Below are 19602 nucleotides of genomic sequence, written 5' to 3' on the forward strand. Positions count from 1 at the left end.
TGGACCAACAGACCAGAACCAGTGAAAAAATTATTCACACTAACATTAACACTAAGATCACTCGTTCACAAACCATTTACCAATAGAGAAATTGTATGTCTCCTCGAAACCGAAACCAGTGAAAGCAGCCGATCTACAAGCTCACAAAACGTTGCTATCTGAAAAGTTGTGAGATTGTAGATCGGCTATTTTCACAATGAAGTACGTCATACATTGAAAAAACATACTCTCAAATAAGCATTTCATGTTATCTTTACCGTTTGCACATGTATTCATTGATACAGTCATGTTTTTTGTAATTCAACTTAAATGAGTCTGCATCAAGTGAGGCTTGAACCGGCAACCTTGCGGTCGTGAGGCACACGTTTAAGGGAGAAGCCATTGGAGCAACAGACAAGAACGTGTGAAAAAGGAGATCAGACAGATGATACAGTTTCACACAAATAGCTGGAAAATCCTGGGTTTAAGTGTTTTTCAAACTGCTCAAAATTGCGGACAATCTAAGGGCGGAGCTTACTGGTCAACGTGATACATGTGTTCCTCATGAGTCAAGGCACATGTGTAAGCAGGTTTAATGGCTGTCGGCCAAACGAGGCATGACTTTTGCCTCTTTAAAGTTTGCACTTTCAAAAAATCGCTATAGCGCCCCCCTTTGACCAATTGGAGTAAGATTGGTTTCAGTAATATTTGGAATGACCCTCAACATTAACGCAAAGTTTCAAAGAAATGTGAGTCTGCATGTATGTGTTAGGGGCAGATGAATAATTGTCATAAAACTGCAATATTCATTGGCTCATTAAAGCTTCATTTTTTCACTTATGGAAAATCTTTTGCACAGGTTTGTCGGCATAGGTCCAAAGTTCATGTGTAAAACGTTTCGTGCAGATTGCTCAAAAATCCCAGGAGGAGATAGATTTTAGCTGCTTTTCATATAATTCAAAATGGTGGGAGATCTAAAGGTCAGAGGTCAAAAGTCAGAGGGTTAAAGTTGTTCATCATGAGTAGACGCATGTGTGTATTGAAGTTTTATGGCTGTAGGTCAAACAGGGCATGAGTTGTACCTGTTCAAAGTTGGCATTTTCAATTGAGTGCTATAGCGCCACCTTTTGACGAAAGATTGTGAGATTTATTTCTTGATAGTTTTTCATGACCATCTACCATATGGCAGAGTTTCGTAAAAAGCGACAGCACGGTTCACCCAGAACTGCGAAAAGTGGCGGAAACAGAATACCTACAATATTAAAACAGGTCCAGAGCTGAACTCTGGCCCAGTAATAATAACACTCCACAATCAAAATCCATGGTTACCCTCCATCCACAGCCTAGAATCTCCTCCAAGCTAAAAGTTAGCTCACGTCTGATCAAAACTATTGTGACACTGCATTCAATTACAATCCTGTCATGCCCTTCATTAATCACTCATCATGCACTTATCTTTTTTGTCTCTCAAGTTTCCTTGTTCCAGTGTTCCATCGGCATTTTAACCTTGACGTTTCCGTGAGAAGCATTTAACATGTAATTATCATGTCTAATAAATCAAAACAAATCAAGTGTAGCGTGTAGGGTGTGTCTTTTTCCATTGTTATGTGTGCATGCCGTGGACTTTCTCATAAACAGAGAATACCCGATCACCTTAATGGAATCCACTAGCTACCGCACCTTGACAAACCAAATGGTTTAGCTGGTAGAACTTGATCTCCTTCTGCCCTCAAGTAACACTGTCTTTTGAAAAGCCAGCAATCTCTATATTTGCCATATGATGTATAATACGCACCCACTCACCTTTGCAGCTAAATGGCCCTTTTGAGGTTGAAGCACTACTGTCTGTACTACTCAATTATTATTATCCAAAATAATTAGGATTTAACTTGTTGGTGTGGCTCAGTAGTTAATGCAGACATACTATTGTTTTAAAATGTGCAGCACATTAGAATAGACCCTATGACACATTAGGAGTCCATTAGTATACATTTAGGGCGGCAGTGGCTCAAGGGTAGAGTGGCTGGGTAGAGTGAACTGGAAACCGCAAGGTTCCCAGTTCGATCCTGGGCTCCCCCAGAGTTAGTGTCGAAGTGTCAGTGGCTGCGGTTACGTGGACATCATGTATTCATTCAGAATTAACTCATTCCGAATGAACTCATTCTGAATAGAGGAATCTGTTCCACTCACCTGTTTACATGGGACCTGAATAAAAGTATTCCTCGTTTACATGACCCAAAGCATTCATTCGGAATATAACTTTTGACATGCGCAAAGTGGTTCCCACCTACGCACAGCTCCACTACCCGGGGCGGAGCTTCCCCTGGTGGGCATGGGGAGGAGGCAATAGCCCCCTTGTGCCTCCGCGGCGGAGGTCTGTCGGTCGCAGGCAGGCCGGGAAGCAACGCACCGACTCCTGCCTCCTGGCCAGGCAGCGTTGTATGCGGTGCAAGCCTGCGTTCCTTGTTATCGCTGTTTTAATGCGAAAGTAGCAGATCTACAAGTACCAGACATGGTAAAACTTAGGTTAGCCTATACTACTTGTCACATTTCTCATGTAGGTACGATGACGTCATCGCACATTCGCACATGGTCATTATAATAATAAATAATAATACATAAACGCCGGACCGCTCATGGTCATTATAATAATAAATGGAGAGAGAGAGAGAGAGAGCAACATTAGTCTATGAAACACGGCACGCTCATTTATGGCAAAAGTACAAAAGTATTGGCATCAAAATATACTTAAAGTAGAAAGTATAGGCTACTCATTATGCCGAATGTCACGTTTTTCTTGTATTATTAATAAAAAGCTTTGAAACATGCTGTAACTCATTCACTGTGACAAAAACCCTCTTTCTGCGCCGAGTAGCGCATGGTGCGCACACAGGTTGAATGCGGGGTCTGTCATCCTAAAACACAATCGCCCTGGGTCAAAATCCAGCGACCATGGAGCGGCGCGGATGGCCCGCTCAAAAGGTGCGTGGGGCGGGGTGTTTCGGGACGACCGTTCCGGCTGCCCATGGAATGAATTGATGACGTAAAACTCATCTGTTTGCATTGCAGCTGCGCCCTAATAATGTTGTTTTCGTTTATTTTTGTTCACGTATGCTATTAAGATAATGCAGCTATTTCAGTAGTGGGCCTTAACATGTGATTAAAAATGTATATGTATTTGGCTCCTCATATATAAAATGAATGTAAAATCTGATTTAAAATTGAAACTTCAGCTGATCAATGAGTTTCTGCGTTTACGTGTGGACAGGGATAAAATAAAAAAAGATCTTTGTCATGACTCATGTGGCCAGGGATTCTTTTTAAAAACAGAGGATTAAAATATCCGTTTAGAAAAAGATCCATATAAGTGTAGCCTAGGCCAGAAATTCTCGGAGCGTCCATTCTCCTGGACAAGTCTGGGCTTAACCATTACAGGCTTATTAAATGACGCTATAGAGTAGAATCATTCATTTTATCCCGCAGGAGCAAGCGCTTCTCAGCACCAACCGTGGCCGAATTAGAGATTTGATAGGTAATTTTTGGACAATTCTGACAGCACTACTAAGCATGGACATGCGCAAAGGAATGCATGTATTCCAAACAGAGAGGAGCGTTCGGAATAAAGTGTTTATATGGTCAATTCCGATTGGTATATACCGATTCAAACGTTATATACCACCCCTCCTAACCCGAATGAAAATTCATTCGGGTCAGACTGGAATGGAATATTCTATTCCAATTGAGGTGTTTACATGAGCATTTCTATTCTGAATGAATTCATCCATTCATTCATTCTGAATAGAAGTGTATTCATTACGAATAAAACTGTCCATGTAACTGCAGCCCTTGAGCAAGACACTGAACCCCTAATTGCTCCCGATGAGCAGGTTGGTGCCTTGCATGGTTTCCTCCGCCATCGGTGTGTGTGTGAATGGGTGTGAATGTAATGCACAATCTACGTAAAGCAATTTGGATAAAAGCGCAATATAAATGCACCATTTACCATTTAGGGCTAGGCCACTGTGTTTTTGGTAAGATGATTATTTTGCATGTCCGTGGCAAAAATGAAATATTAATGAAAATGTCCATCACAAGCTGCCATGGTGATGACCCCTGAAGGAAGGAGGGCAGAACTGGACAAGTAAAGCTGGTTGTCATTAGTTGAGAGACAGTGTTTCAAAGTGTCCAATAATGACAATAACAACTATAATAACACTCCACAATCATAATCCATGATAACCCTCCATCCACAGCTCCAACCTAAAAGTTAGTTCACCATCAAAGTTAGGTGCCTTCGCACTAAACTATTGTGACACTGCATTCAATTACAATCCTGTCATGCCCTTCATTATTCACTCATCATGCACTTATCTTTTTTGTCTCTCAAGTTTCCTTGTTCGAGTGCTCCATTGGCATTTTATCCTTGACGTTTCCGTGAGAAGCGTTTAACATGTAATTATCATGTCTAATAAATCAAAACAAATCAAGTGTAGCTTGTAGGGTGTGTCTTTTTCCATGGACTTTCTCATCAACAGAGAATACCTGATCCACTAGCTACCGCACCTTGACAAACCAAATGGTTTAGCTGGTAGAAGTTGATCTCCTTCTTAGTAACACTGTCTTTTGAAAAGCCAGCAATCTCTATATTAGCTATATGATGTATAATACGCACCCACTCACCTTTGAAGCTAAGTGGCCCTTTTGAGGTTGAAGCACTGTCTGTACTGATGAGACTCAATTATTATTATACAAAATAATTAGGATTTAAATTGTTGGTGGTTAAGTGGCTCAGTAGTTAATGCAGACATACTATCATTTTAAAATATGCAGCACATTAGAATAGACCCTAAGACACATTAGGAGTCCATTAGTATACATTTAGGGCTAGGCCACTGTGTTTTTGGTAAGATGATTATTTTGCGTGTTTGTGTCAAAAATGAAATATTAATGAAAATGTCCATCACAAGCTGCCATGGTGATGACCCCTGCTCCCACCTCGTTATCCTTGCAGCTGCAAAGAACTTGATTTGAGACCTTACCTGAGATGTGTTCATGAGCTTTTGTTAGCTTAGTTTGTACAGAGTCAGTTTAATTGTTTCCCCCTATTTCCAATCTATGTGATAATTAAGTAAACTGCCTCCTGGCTGTAGCTGCAGAATTATTTCTCCCTGATCTGCTACTGCTGAAGCATGCATGTTACTGCATTAGCTGTTTCTCACCTCAAATGTTTTCAGGTACATATTTGAGTACATTTTGATCTTCACCTGCCTTATCTGTTTTATTTGATCATTAGTATTGAATAATGAAAATGGGAATGATGGCCAATAGGCTACATAGATAATGTTAATTATTTAAATTTGTACATGGTAATGAGAAGGTATTGCTTATTTTATTGCAATTTGCACTGATGAAAGTCCCACATGGACTGAAGCTGTCAAAAGAAATGAGTTACTTTGCCCTCATCTTAAAGTTAACGTGTTGTTTGTGGTATGATGCAGGGATAACAGGATAGCTGGGCACTAGGGACATCTTGGCACCTCGATGTAAAATTGGCTATTTTGTCCAACATGTTAAAAAATTAAATATTTGGAAAATGTTTTAAAGTGTACATGATTAGAGTATTCCTAAACATTCGGCAATATTTCTACAATTGCTACAAATTGCTACAAAACCTGTATATCCAGTCATTTTGGGGCACAAACAAGAAGTTGAAGGATAAAATTAAGTCTGATAATGATGTACCATGCATGTTCACATCGTGTATACTTTACATTACTTAAGACCATTTTCCAAATATATATATTTTTAAATTTTGGACAAAATAGCCAATTTTACATCGAGGTGCCCAAGCCCATGTCCCTAGTGCCCACCTATCCTGCATTGAGGAGAGGGTAATGGCAGTAATGACATGGGCCATGTTATTGTGGAAGATCTTGCTCCATTAGCATAAGACATCCAACATATTACATTTCTGGTGTGATATGGCACGAGGGACACCCACAAAAAGACCACCCCAAAAATCGGCGTGCGCATATGTGCCCTTTCGTGGACTGTTTCAGCACCTGCCCCTTCAGCACTCTCTGCACGAGAGGAACCTCCCATGTCATGTGATTTCTGAGGAAATAAAACCACACTGAACCCGTCTGTTAGTCAGACAGACAGAGAGACAGACAGAGATACAGTCAGTCAGTTGTACTAAAATGGCGCAGCAGGGAGTTCAACTGGATCAGGAACAGTTGTGTTGTTCTATCTGTCTGGATCTACTGAAGGATCCAGTGACTGTTCCCTGTGGACACAACTACTGCAGCAGGTGTATCAAGGGTTACTGGAACCAGGATGATCAGAGAGGGAGGTTCAGCTGTCCACAGTGCAGACACACCTTCATCACAAGACCTGTTCTGATGAAAAACACCATGTTGGCTGAGGTGGTGGAGAGCCTGAAGAAGACAGGTGATACCTTTAAATTCTCTTGTAAATACAGCTCACTGACTCTGTTTAATTGATTGATTGAATATTTTATTAGACAGAAATGCAAACAGCACGAGTACAGTCATACACTGGGGGCCCTATCTTGGGCACTACCTTACCCATTATCCCTAAACTTCTTTGTCATCTTTTACTATTTTGAAGAACATTTTCAAATAGTTCAAATATCCAATCTACAAGCTCACAACGTGTCGATGTAGATCGGCTAGTTGAACTATTTTAAAATGTTTTCAAAGATATGACCCATGGTCTAAAAGGATAACACGAAATCCAGGTCCTACTGTATATATTCAATTCATCAACATAGCATAAAAAATAACACAAAAAATACAATATCATCAAAAACATAAAACGACTATATGAACAGAGTAAAAAAGAAGGGGGGGGGTGTGTTGGTAAAAACGGGGGGGCGGGAGGCTGAACACCTTTCTAAAGGAGAAGTGATATTTACCTCCCCATTTGGCCTCCTGAAAGATGGATTTTCAGGCCGGTTTTAAGGAGAACAGTGTTCCACATTTGGGCTGAATGGGTGCTGTAGAAGGAGATAGGTGGGTGTTATAATATATATATATATATATATATATATATATTAATATATATATATATATATATATATATATATATATATATATGTATGTATGTATGTATGTATGTATGTATGTATGTATGTATGTATGTATGTATGTATGTATGTATGTATAGGTATAGGTATAGGTATATGTATATGTATATGTATATATATATATATATATATATATATATATATATATATAAAACTTTATGTATATATATATATATATATATATATATATATATATATATAAAACTTTACTAAACCAATAAAGAGAGATGAATCGTCTTATTACAAAAATATTAAAGGTGTATCCAGAGAAAATATCTTACAAGCGTAGAAAATTATTAATGATAGCTTCCAGATCTGAAGTTTAAACAGCGAGTACAGGTATGTAAACACATTTTGTGATAAGCGTGGTTCACCCTTCTCATGACGTCATTACCATCCCAGCTGTCCGTCTATCTTGTGGCTCCTAGGCAACCAGAGTCGTTGCGGCCTCACTTATGCACAATATTTATAACAACAAGACCGTGTGGCAGGCTATCTTGAGGGGAAACAATATGTTACACGCACAGTCTGACACAGAGTGGTGTTAAGGCAGATAGACAGTAACAAAAACAATAGTTATCAGGCTGCGGAGACATGCTGGCTCCTATAGGCTACCAAATATGAGGGTACAGGCACATGCCAATGAAATACATTTTTATCAGATTGATAAATACATATGTATCAATCTATCAACAGGACTCCAAGCTGTTCCTCCTGATCACTGCTACGCTGGACCTGGAGATGTGGCCTGTGATGTCTGCACTGGGAGGAGACTGAAAGCTGTGAAGACTTGTCTTCAGTGTCAGGTCTCTTACTGTGACACTCACCTCCAACCTCACCATCAGTCTCCTGCCTTTAAGAAACACAAGCTGGTCAAAGCCTCCAGCGAGCTTCAGGAGAACATCTGCTCTCGTCACGACGAGGTGAAGAAGCTTTTCTGTCGTACCGATCAACAGTGTATCTGTTCTCTGTGCTCCGTGGAAGAACACAAAGGTCACGATAAGATCTCAGCCGCAGTAGAACGTACTGAGAGACAGAAGGAGCTCGAAACGAGTCAGCGGAAAATCCAGCAGAGAATCCAGGAGAGAGAGAAAGACGTGAAGGTGCTTCACCAGGAGGTGGAGTCCATCAACCACTGTGCTGACAGAGCAGTGGAGGACAGTGACGCCATCTTTACTGAGTTCATCTCTTCCACTGAGAGAAGACGGTCTGAGGTGAGGGAGCTGATCAGAGAGCAGCAGGAACGTGAAGTCAGTCGTGCTGAAGAACTGAGGAGGCGTGTGGAGCAGGAGGTCACTGAACTGAGGAGGAGACACGCTGAGCTGGAGCAGCTCTCACTCACAGAGGATCACGTCCATTTTCTACAGCGTTACACCTCCTCCCTCTCAACGATCAGTGAATCTACACACCCAGTCAGCAGCAATGTCCGTCCTCTGAGATACTTTGAAGACGTGGCTGTGGCCGTGTCCAAGATGAGAGACAAACTAGAGGACATTCTTAAAGAGGGAGGGACAAACGTCTCAGAGACAGTGAACAGAGTGGATGCTTTACTGTCAACACCACCAGAACCCAAGACCAGAGCTGACTTCTTACAATATTCACGTCCAATCACACTGGATCCAAACACAGCTCATCATTTCCTGTCTCTGTCTAAAGGGAACAGAAAAGTAACACGGATGGACAAACCACAATCATATCCTGTTCACCCAGAGAGATTCACTACAGCGGGTCAGGTTCTGAGTAGAGAGGGTCTGACTGGACGCTGTTACTGGGAGGTAGAGTGGAGTGGAGACGCTGTTATTATAGCAGTCTCATATAAAGATACCAGCAGAACGGGGTGTCATAATGAATGTGCATTTGGATTCAATGATAAATCATGGTCTTTAATGTGTAGGAAACAAGATTATTTTTTCAGACACAGAGGCATTGGTACTAACATCCCAGGCCGTGTGTCCTCCAGAGTAGGAGTGTACCTGGACCACAGTGCAGGTACTCTGTCCTTCTTTGTGTCTGACACCATGACTCTCCTCCACACAGTCCACACCACGTTCACACACAACCTCCATGTTGGATTTTATCCTCTAACATCTGGAGCCTCTGCTGAGTTGTGTGACCTCAAGTAGATCACACTTCTGTTTTGTCACGAGTCCAGAATCGTTTCTTCATTATTTTATTGTTTTTCTCTCAGCCTGCGTTGTGAGCTTGTAGATCAACTATTTTTGCTTTGCGTCGTACGATGAAGTATAAAATAGGGGCTTAAAGTGCAATAATCTATTTTAATATGTTGTTCTCCTCTTGTATTAATACACCTTATTGCTACCATTTGTCTTGTTATGATGTAATCATTACCTTATGGATTTTATATTTCTGGTGAAATATAATATTTTTTTTATAGTTATTCTTTTAGAGCGTTCTCAAAATGTTCAGGCCACGACCCCCACAATGATCATGTTTGAATTGGAGACCCCCTAAAATAATCATGTTTGAACTGGAGACCGCCCAAAATAATATTTGAACTGTGGACCCCCCAAAATAATCATATTTGAACTGGGGAACCCCCCAAAATAATCATATTTGAACTGGGGACCACCCACCCTGATAAACACTTGAAATTAGGAGTTGAGGCATTACATTTAGTTTGACTCGGTTCCACAGATAGATATTGTGAAAATAGCAGATCTACTAGCTCACAACCCATCACAATGTGTTGTGTGCATGTATCTGCTATTTAAGTTTGTTTTGCCTCTTTCTTAGGTCATATTTGACAACTTGGCAAATGTTTGACAATTTTTTATAGTATACTGTAGTTTGTTGATTACTTTTGACGCTGTAATGGTCTTATTTTTATTTTATCTGTATTAAAAAGGTCTTAAAAGTCCTTAAATTGTCTCTTTATAATTGTGCAGATACCCTGTATACACTTATACTGTATGTTGGTCTGTTTACTGTTGAGTGAGAAAACAATGTTGTACATTAAGATAATCATGTGGGGACCCCCCTAGGGGTCCCGGCCCACAGTTTGAGCAGCACTGCTCTAAGACACAGTATAAATAGTCTTTGTGAATAAAGTGACATTAAAGATGAACAAACCAAACATCTCTGATCTCTGCTTTGTTCTTCTATTCTAACAGTCTGTGTAGAAAGGTTGACACAGCAACTTTTAATCTAGTTAAATGAACGTAACCGCTTAAAGGTTAAGATAGATAACGTTTTATTTACTAGTCTACATAGCTGCTTTGACATCCATTGTTATGGGTCACAAGATATGACATTTTTGGGTTCTTCTAAAACAAAAAAAAACGTTTTTCAAGAACAATCTAAAAAGCCTATCTACACGCTCATGTGTTGTGAGCTTGTAGTGAGCTTTAACTTTAAAAAAAGTAAAAAAAAGTGGTTTAAATTGATTCATTCATGATGTATGTTTGTATTGGGAGACACCAAATGTCTCTTTAGGATCTGGAGCTATAGGCTCACCGTCCCTTGAAGTAAGGAATCGTCCCTTATTGGTAAATTATAAGACCTGTCCCAGGCTTAATGTACTGATAAGAGACACAATGTGGTCCTTATTTTTGGGGAATTCAATCAATGACACCAAGTAGTGGAAAGTGACTAAGTACATTTACTCAAGTACTGTACTTAAGTACAATTTTGAGGTATTTGTACTTTACTGGAGTATTTCCAATTTTCAGTACTTTTACTTCTACTCATCATCTCAGAGACAAGTATTGTACTTTTACTCCACTACAATTATTTGAAAACTTTAGTTACTAGTTACTTTGCAGATATAAATTATTATATTATAAAACATACATTAACCACTTTAGCCCTATTTTATACATAGGCTGTTTGAAAATAACCGATCTACTGTAGATCTGCTATTTTCAAACATTTTAGTACTTTTATTTTTGGTACTTTAAGTATATTTTCATGCCAATACTTTTGTACTTTTACTCAAGTAACATTTTGAACACAGGCCTTTTACTTATAACAGAGTATTTTATATTGTGGTATTGCTACTTTTACTTAAAGGGATAGTTCACCCCATGAATGATTTCTTTTTTCTCCTATCGATTAGTAAAAAATATCCATGAATTCAAGTCTCCATGGGATGACTAATCAGTTGGAAAAAAAGTCATTTCGGGGTGAACTATCCCTTTAAGTAAAATATATGAGTACTTTTTCCACCACTGCATATAGGCTACTATAATACCAGCAGAATATGGATGCTGGGGTTGAAGGGGGTCATACCTATGTTCCCCGGGTTCTATGTTCCCCACTAAGGTTATGGTTAGGGTTAGGTTTAGGTTAGGTCCTATGTTCCCCATTATAATGTTCTTATTTTGATCATAAAACCCAATTTACTGAACGTCAGTCTCCAGGTTTTCTTCAGAATATGTATGACACTGATTTACTATGACACTATAAATGACACATTAGGAGTCAGTCAACTGCTATTTTCAAGGACCCCCATAACTCTGAGAGGGTACAAATGGAACCAAATGGACCCGTAAGGGTCCATTTGGTTCCATCTGTACACTCTCATAGTTACACGCCCGTAAGGGTCCATTTAGAACCCCCCACAAGTAACCATGAGGGTCCCTGGACCACACTTTGAGACCCACTGGTGTAGCAGAGTGTTTCCAGTGAGTCAACACCCTGACTCTGTTTGACCAGAATGGAACAGAGCCTTCATTAGTATCATTGGTAAGACCTGTGAAGGAAGAGGCCCAATTTCTTTACAATATGGCTGCTGTGCATAGAGCCTATAGAAGGTTCATTTGGCAAAGGGTCCTTGTAAGAAGATTAGGAAAGGAGACATGTGCACCTATATGCTGCCAGTGGATTCAACATACATTCTAAAGGAGTTACGTCGCCCTCTGGTGGTGGTTTCTGTTTGATGCACCAGTGAGAAAATGCAGTTGAATCTATGCCTGTTGTTGTGTTGTGTTGTGTTGTGTTGTGTTGTGTTGTGTTGTGTTGTGTTGTGTTGTGTTGTGTTGTGTTGTGTTGTGTTGTGTTGTGTTGTGTTGTGTTTCTGCTAACTTTCGTTTTATTTTGTATTATTTTTTACTGAATGGGATCCCAGAATGTCTTTCTGAGAGAGAGATGAAGCATGGACCCCTTATAGCTGAGAGAGAGATGAAGCAGGGACCCCTTATAGCTGAGAGAGAGATGAAGCAGGGACCCCTTATAGCTGAGAGAGAGATGAAGCAGGGACCCCTTATAGCTGAGAGAGAGATGAAGCAGGGACCCCCATTACATATTGTATAACATTGTGTTGCAGATTTCATAGATGTCATAGATAGCTTCATAGACTAGTTTGACAGCACTATCATTAGATTCATGTTAATGTGTATTTTCAGACATTTAACCACTTAAACCCTCAATATTTAGTAAACTTGACCTTTGGCTCTGTACTTGGTCTGTACTGTTTTTCCCTCTACACCTCTTTGCCGAAAATATCCGATCTACAAGTCCATGAATGTGGGTTTGGATCCAGTGATAGATGGTGGTCTTTACGGTGAACCAAACAAGGTTATAGTTTTATACACAGAGGCATTGAAACTCACATCCCAGTTTGTGTCTCTAGATCACTGCTTCCCAAACTGTTCAGCTCAGGACCCAAAAGAGAAAAAAACATGTTTGCCTGGGACCCAAACTAGTGAAAATAGCAGATCTACAAGCTCGCAGATCTACTATTTTCACTGCTTCTTAAACATGTTGTTTTCTGATTTAGGGAATTTCTTTGATATTTTTTAAATTTTATTTAAATACAAATATTTGAAAAATGTTTGAAATCGGTTTCGTCTCACGAAAATGTGTGAATATTTGTGTGGAAATCTTTAGAAAATCTTTTAAAATAATAATAGTTAATGAAAAAATGTAGGAGACAAAAAATAAAGGGATATTCACTCGCCACTCACCCACGAAAAAGGATCCGCGACCCACAAATGGGTCCCGACCCACTGTTTGGGAAACAGTGCCCCAGAGTAGGAGTGTACCTGGACCACAGTGCAGAGGTCATGACCTCCAGAGTAGGAGTGTACCTGGACCACAGTGCAGAGGTCATGACCTCCAGAGTAGGAGTGTACCTGGACCACAGTGCAGAGGTCATGACCTCCAGAGTAGGAGTGTACCTGGACCACAGTGCAGAGGTCATGACACCATGACTCCTTCAAGCAACTTGGATTGTACATTTCATTTGTAAACCAAGGTCCCCAGAGTGTCGCCATTCTATGTCACACAAAAGTAGCAAAAATAGCCGATCTACAAGCTCTAAACGCGTCGCAGTTTATTTTAGAGGAACCTCCCATGTCATGTGATTTCAGAGGAAATTAAACCAAACTGAACCCGTTTGTTAGTCAGTTAGACAGTGTAGAATTATCCGGGCCTTCCAGCAAGGGAAGTTTGCGTATAATTATTGCCATGTTATATGCGTGTATTTTTCTGCTTACTTAAAATTGTATAAACTAAAGTTGATCCAAAGCAGAGGATATTTAGCCATAATAAGTACAAATATGCAATTCTAAGAAGCTACAGCTTGAAACCAGGGGACTTTGTACATGTCACATGAGAGTGTTGAGAGAGTTGATTGATTAGATCAGATAAGGACAGTAGCCACTGTTAAAGAACAGTGCTGGAGCCTGAGTTGCGTCATCTAAGACAGTACCAAGTCAACAGATTCTTTTGATTAACAAGATTAATCAACAGAATGTTACACCCACATGGGTAGACCAAACCCATAATAAATAGGGTGGATGCTCACTGGTCAGAACAAAGTGTCCTGCAGGCCTCAGTGTTACTAGTTGACAGGGTGTTATTGCTGTGTTCGTCATTTTCCATTGCGAGCTCCGAGAGACTGACGGTAAGAATAGAGAGTGTTTACATGACGATAAATGTATATATTTCTGATATGTTTTACAGTTTGTGTGTATATTTCATGTCAATAATTTGTTGTTGTGTTTTTGTTTATGTTTCCTTTTCTAGGTTTATAACCTATACAAAAACCTATATTGGTCTAGAAGTGTTAGAGTATGTTTGTATTGTAATGTTAGTATAATAAAATCATCAAAGACACAGGTCTGAGTTGTGTCCGCTAAATCGGTTGCTAGAATACCCTTTACAAGGGGAGATCTAATTAGTTGCATTACTTGTGTGACTGGCTAGATAAATTGTACAGACAGACAGTCATAGTCAGTTGTACTAAAATGGCGCAGCAGGGAGTTCAACTGGATCAGAAACAGTTCTGCTGTTCTATCTGTCTGGATCTACTGAAGGATCCAGTGACTGTTCCCTGTGGACACAACTACTGCAGCAGGTGTATCGAGGGTTACTGGAACCAGGATGATCGACACATCATGTGTCTGCATCCACAGTGCAGACACACCTTCATCCCAAGACTTGTTCTGAAGAAAAACACCATGTTGGCTGAGGTGGTGGAGAGCCTGAAGAAGACAGGTGATACCTTTAAATTATCTTGTAAATACAGCTCACTGACTCTGTTTAATTGATTGATTGAATATTTTATTAGACAGAAATGCAAACAGCACGAGTACAGTCATACACTTGGGGCCCTATCTTGGGCGCCACCTTACACATTATCCCTAAACTTTTTTCCCATTTTTACTATTTTGAAAAATATTTTCAAATATCCAATCTAAAAGCTCACAACGTGTCGATGTTCATCAGCTAGTTGAACTATTTTAAAATGTTTTCAAATATTTGGCCCATGGTCTAAAAGGATAACACAAAATCCATTGAGGTCCTACTGTATATATTCAATGCATCAACATAGCATAAAAAATAACACCAAAAATACAATATCATCACAAATATAAACGATATGAACAGACAAAAAAAAAGGGTGTTAAGGCAGATAGACAGTAACAAAAACAATAGTCATCAGGCTGCGGAGACATGCTGGCTCCTGAGGGTACAGGCACATACCAATGAAATACATTTGTATCAGATTGATAAATACATATGTATCAATCTATCAACAGGACTCCAAGATGTTCCTCCTGATCACTGCTACGCTGGACCTGGAGATGTGGCCTGTGATGTCTGCACTGGGAGGAGACTGAAGGCTGTGAAGATTTGTCTTCAGTGTCTGATCTCTTACTGTGACACTCACCTCCAACCTCACCATCAGTTTCCTGCCTTTAAGAAACACAAGCTGGTCAAAGCCTCCAGCGAGCTTACAGAAGGAGGGACAAACGTCTCAGAGACAGTGAACAGAGTGGATGCTTTACTGTCAACACCAGCAGAACCCAAGACCAGAGCTGACTTCTTACAATATTCACGTCCAATCACACTGGATCCAAATACAGCTGAGCAATACCTGTCTCTGTCTAAAGGGAACAGAAAAGTAACACGGATGAACAAACCACAATCATATCCTGTTCACCCAGAGAGATTCACTACAGTGTATCAGGTTCTGAGTAGAGAGGGTCTGAATGGACGCTGTTACTGGGAGGTAGAGTGGAGGGGAGACAATGTTTGTATAGCAGTCTCATATAAAGATATCAGCAGAACAGGGTCTCTTGAATGTTTATTTGGATTCAATGATAAATCATGGGCTTTACATTGTAGGAAACAATGTTATATTCTCAGACACAGAAGCATTGAAACTGTCATCCCAGGTCGTGTATCCTCCAGAGTAGGAGTGTACCTGGACCACAGTGCAGGTACTCTGTCCTTCTTTGTGTCTGACACCATGACTCTCCTCCACACAGTCCACACCACGTTCACACACAACCTCCATGTTGGACTTTGGCCTCAATCACCTGGAGTCTCTGCTGAGTTGTGTGACCTCAAATAGATCATACTTCTGTTTTGTCTCTCATGTCTCCAGAAACGTTTCTTCATTATTTTATTGTTTTTCTCTCAGCCTGCCTTGTGAGCTTGTAGATCAGCTATTTTTGCTTTGTGTCGTATGATGAAGTATAATAGTGGTTTAAAATGGTTAATAATTATTTTAATATTTTGTTCTCCTCTTCTTGGTACCATTTGTCTTGTTATGATGTAATCATTACTTTATGGATTTTATATTCCTGGTGAAATATTATATTTTTGTTATTTTTTAGACTTCGTTCTCAAAATGTTCAGGCCAAGACCCCCAAAATAATCGTATTTGAACTGGAGACCCCCCAAAATAATCATATTTGAACTGGGGACCGCCCAAAATAATCATATCTGAACTGGGGACCCCCCAAAATAATCATATTGAACTGGGGACTGCCAAAAATGATCATATTTGAACTGGGGACCCCCCAAAATAATATTTGAACCGTGGACCCTCGAAAATAATATTTGAACTGTGGACCCACCAAAATAATCATATTTGAACTGGGGACCCCACACCCTGATAAACACTTGAAATTGTAGGAGTTGAGGCATTACATTTAGTTTGACTCGGTTCCACAGATAAATATTGTGAAAATAGCAGATCTACAAGCTCACAACCCATCACAAATGCGATGTGTTGTGTGCATGTATCTAATTATTTAAGGTTTGCCTCTTTCTTAGGTCATATTTGACAACTTGGCAAATGTTTGACTATGTTTTTATAGTAGCCTATAGTTTGTTGATTACTTTTGACGCTGTAATGGTCTTATTTTAATTTTATCTGTATTAAAAAGGTCTTAAAAGTCTTTAAATGGTCTCTTTATAAATGTGCAGATACCCTGTATACACTTATATTGTATGTTGGTCTGTTTACTGTTGAGTGAGAAAACAATGTTGTACATTAAGATAATCATGTGGGGACCCCCCTGGGGGTCCCGGCCCACAGTTTGAGCAGCACTGCTCTAAGACACAGTATAAATAGTCTTTGTGAATAAAGTGACATTAAAGATGAACAAACCAAACATCTCTGATCTCTGCTTTGTTCTTCTATTCTAACAGTCTGTGTAGAAAGGTTGACACAGCAACTTTTAATCTAGTTAAATGAACGTAACGGCTTAAAGGTTAAGATAGATAGAGTTTTATTTACTAGTCTACATAGCTGCTTTGACACCCATTGTTATGGGCCACAAGATATGACATTTTTGGCTTCTTTTACCAAAGAAAACGTATTTTTCAAAAACAATCTAAAAAGCCTATCTACACGCTCATGTGCTGTGAGCTTGTAGTGAGCTTTAACCCTTTAAGACCGGGGACGCATCTGTGTCATTTTAGATTTTAACTCTAACCATTATTTTATTCTTTGGGCTATTCAAAAATAGCAGATCTACAAGCTCATAGCGCGGCACTAGGTGCTGTGCTATGAGCTTGTAGATCTGCTATTTTTTATTTTATCGTGAGAATGTGTGCAAATCTTTGAATATATATATATATTCTTTTAAAGCGAACATTTTAAAAAGTCTTTGCTTCTGGGGGGTCCCTGGAACAACATATTTTGAGATGGGGTCGGCGGCCCCAAATACATATCATTTTGGGGGTCCTTGACATGAAAAAGTTTGAGCACCACTGATATAGAAACATACATATTTTCAGAATACTGTTGGGATTTAGAAGACATTTGTAGAATCGGCTTCAGGTCTTAATAATGGGTTAACTAAAAAAAAGTTAAAAAAAGGGGTTTAAATGTATTCATTCATGATGTATTTTTGTATTGGGAGACACCAAATGTCTCTTTTGGATCTGGAGCTATAGGCTCACCGTCCCTTGAAGTAAGGAATCGTCCCTTATTGGTAAATTATAAGACCTGTCCCAGGCTTAATGTACTGATAAGAGACACAATGTGGTCCTTATTTTTGGGGAATTCAATCAATGACACCCAGTAGTGGAAAGTGACTAAGTACATTTACTCAAGTACTGTACTTAAGTACAATTTTGAGGTATTTGTACTTTACTGGAGTATTTCCAATTTTCAGTACTTTTACTTCTACTCATCATCTCAGAGACAAGTATTGTACTTTTACTCCACTAAAATTATTTGAAAACTTTAGTTACTAGTTACTTTGCAGATATAAATTATAATATTATAAAACATACATTAACCACTTTAGCCCTATTTTATACATAGGCTGTTTGAAAATAACCGATCTACTGTAGATCTGCTATTTTCAAACATTTAGGTACTTTTATTTTTGGTACTTTAAGTATATTTTCATGCCAATACTTTTGTACTTTTACTCAAGTAACATTTTGAACACAGGCCTTTTACTTATAACAAGAGTATTTTATATTGTGGTATTGCTACTTTTACTTAAAGGGATAGTTCACCCCATAAACGATTTCTTTTTTCTCCTATTGATTAGTAAAAAATATCCATGAATTCAAGTCTCCATGGGATGACTAATCAATAGGAAAAAAGTCATTTTGGGGGTGAACTATCCCTTTAAGTAAAATATCTGAGTACTTTTTCCACCACTGCATGTAGTCTACTATAATACCAGCAGAATATGGATGCTGGGGTTGAAGTGGTTAATATAACTGTACATAATCAGGGCTCATCAATGTGTCCGTGTGGAACATTTTACATGTAGTTCTTACACACCATTATAATGTTCTTATTTTGATCATAAGACCCAATTTACTGAACGTCAGTCTCCAGGTTTTCTTCACAATATGTATGACACTGATTTACTATGACACTATAAATGACACATTAGGAGTCAGTCAACTGCTATTTTCAAGGACCCCCATAACTCTGAGAGGGTACTTTTGTACACTCTCATAGTTACACGTCCGTAAGGGTCCATTTAGAACCCCCTCAAGGAACCATGAGGGTCCCTGGACCACACTTTGAGACCCACTGGTGTAGCAGAGTGTTTCCAGTGAGTCAACACCCTGACTCTGTTTGACCAGAATGGAACAGAGCCTTCATTAGTATCATTGGTAAGACCTGTGAAGGAAGAGGCCCAATTTATTTACCATATGGCTGCTGTGCATAGAGCCTATAGAAGGTTCATTTGGCAAAGGGTCCTTGTAAGAAGATTAGGAAAGGAGACATGTGTACCATATGCTGCCATTGGATTCAACATACATTCTAAAGGAGTTACGTCGCCCTCTGGTGGTGGTTTATGTTTGATGTACCAGTGAGAAAATGCAGTTGAATCTATGCCTGTTGTTGTGTTGTGTTGTGTTGTGTTTCTGCTAACTTTCGTTTTATTTTGTATTATTTTTTACTGAATGGGATCCCAGAATGTTTTTCTGCTGACCTGACTTGTCTGTCGTCACTAGTTCTGTCTTGAGGATGTTGCAGAGAGAGAGAGAGAGAGAGAGAGAGAGAGAGAGAGAGAGAGAGAGAGAGAGAGAGAGAGAGAGAGAGAGAGAGAGAGAGAGAGAGAGAGAGAGATCTTATCTAACGTCTGCATGAAGCAGGGACCCCTTAACTGAGAGAGAGATGAAGCAGGGACCCCTTATAGCTGAGAGAGAGATGAAGCATGGACCCCTTATAGCTGAGAGAGAGATGAAGCATGGACCCCTTATAGCTGAGAGAGAGATGAAGCAGGGACCCCTTATAGCTGAGAGAGAGATGAAGCAGGGACCCCTTATAGCTGAGAGAG

At 39.6% G+C, this 19602-nt stretch overlaps 2 protein-coding genes across 2 annotated transcripts in view; both read left to right on the top strand.

Moving 5' to 3' along the window:
- The window catches only part of LOC308082899 (uncharacterized protein), a 26215-nt gene extending 16034 nt beyond the window's left edge, over positions 1-10181 (top strand). The window contains exons 3-4 of the mRNA XM_080424982.1: positions 6134-6429; positions 7784-10181. Of these exons, the coding sequence (XP_080281108.1) occupies positions 6134-6429; positions 7784-9210 (1723 nt within the window). The 3' untranslated portion in view covers positions 9211-10181. The remainder of the gene's footprint in view (positions 1-6133; positions 6430-7783) is intronic.
- A 4264-nt stretch (positions 10182-14445) lies between these two features.
- Positions 14446-15908, top strand: LOC308082900 (tripartite motif-containing protein 16-like; the record flags this gene model as incomplete). Its single annotated transcript, XM_080424983.1, has 2 exons — positions 14446-14545; positions 15091-15908. 2 exons carry the CDS (start codon positions 14446-14448, stop codon positions 15906-15908), a joined length of 918 nt encoding a protein of 305 aa, XP_080281109.1.
- Positions 15909-19602: the final 3694 nt, after the last annotated feature.

Source organism: Gymnoscopelus braueri (genome assembly GCF_963280865.1).
Source record: "Gymnoscopelus braueri genome assembly, chromosome: 3".
Classification (NCBI taxonomy): Eukaryota; Metazoa; Chordata; class Actinopteri; order Myctophiformes; family Myctophidae; genus Gymnoscopelus; species Gymnoscopelus braueri.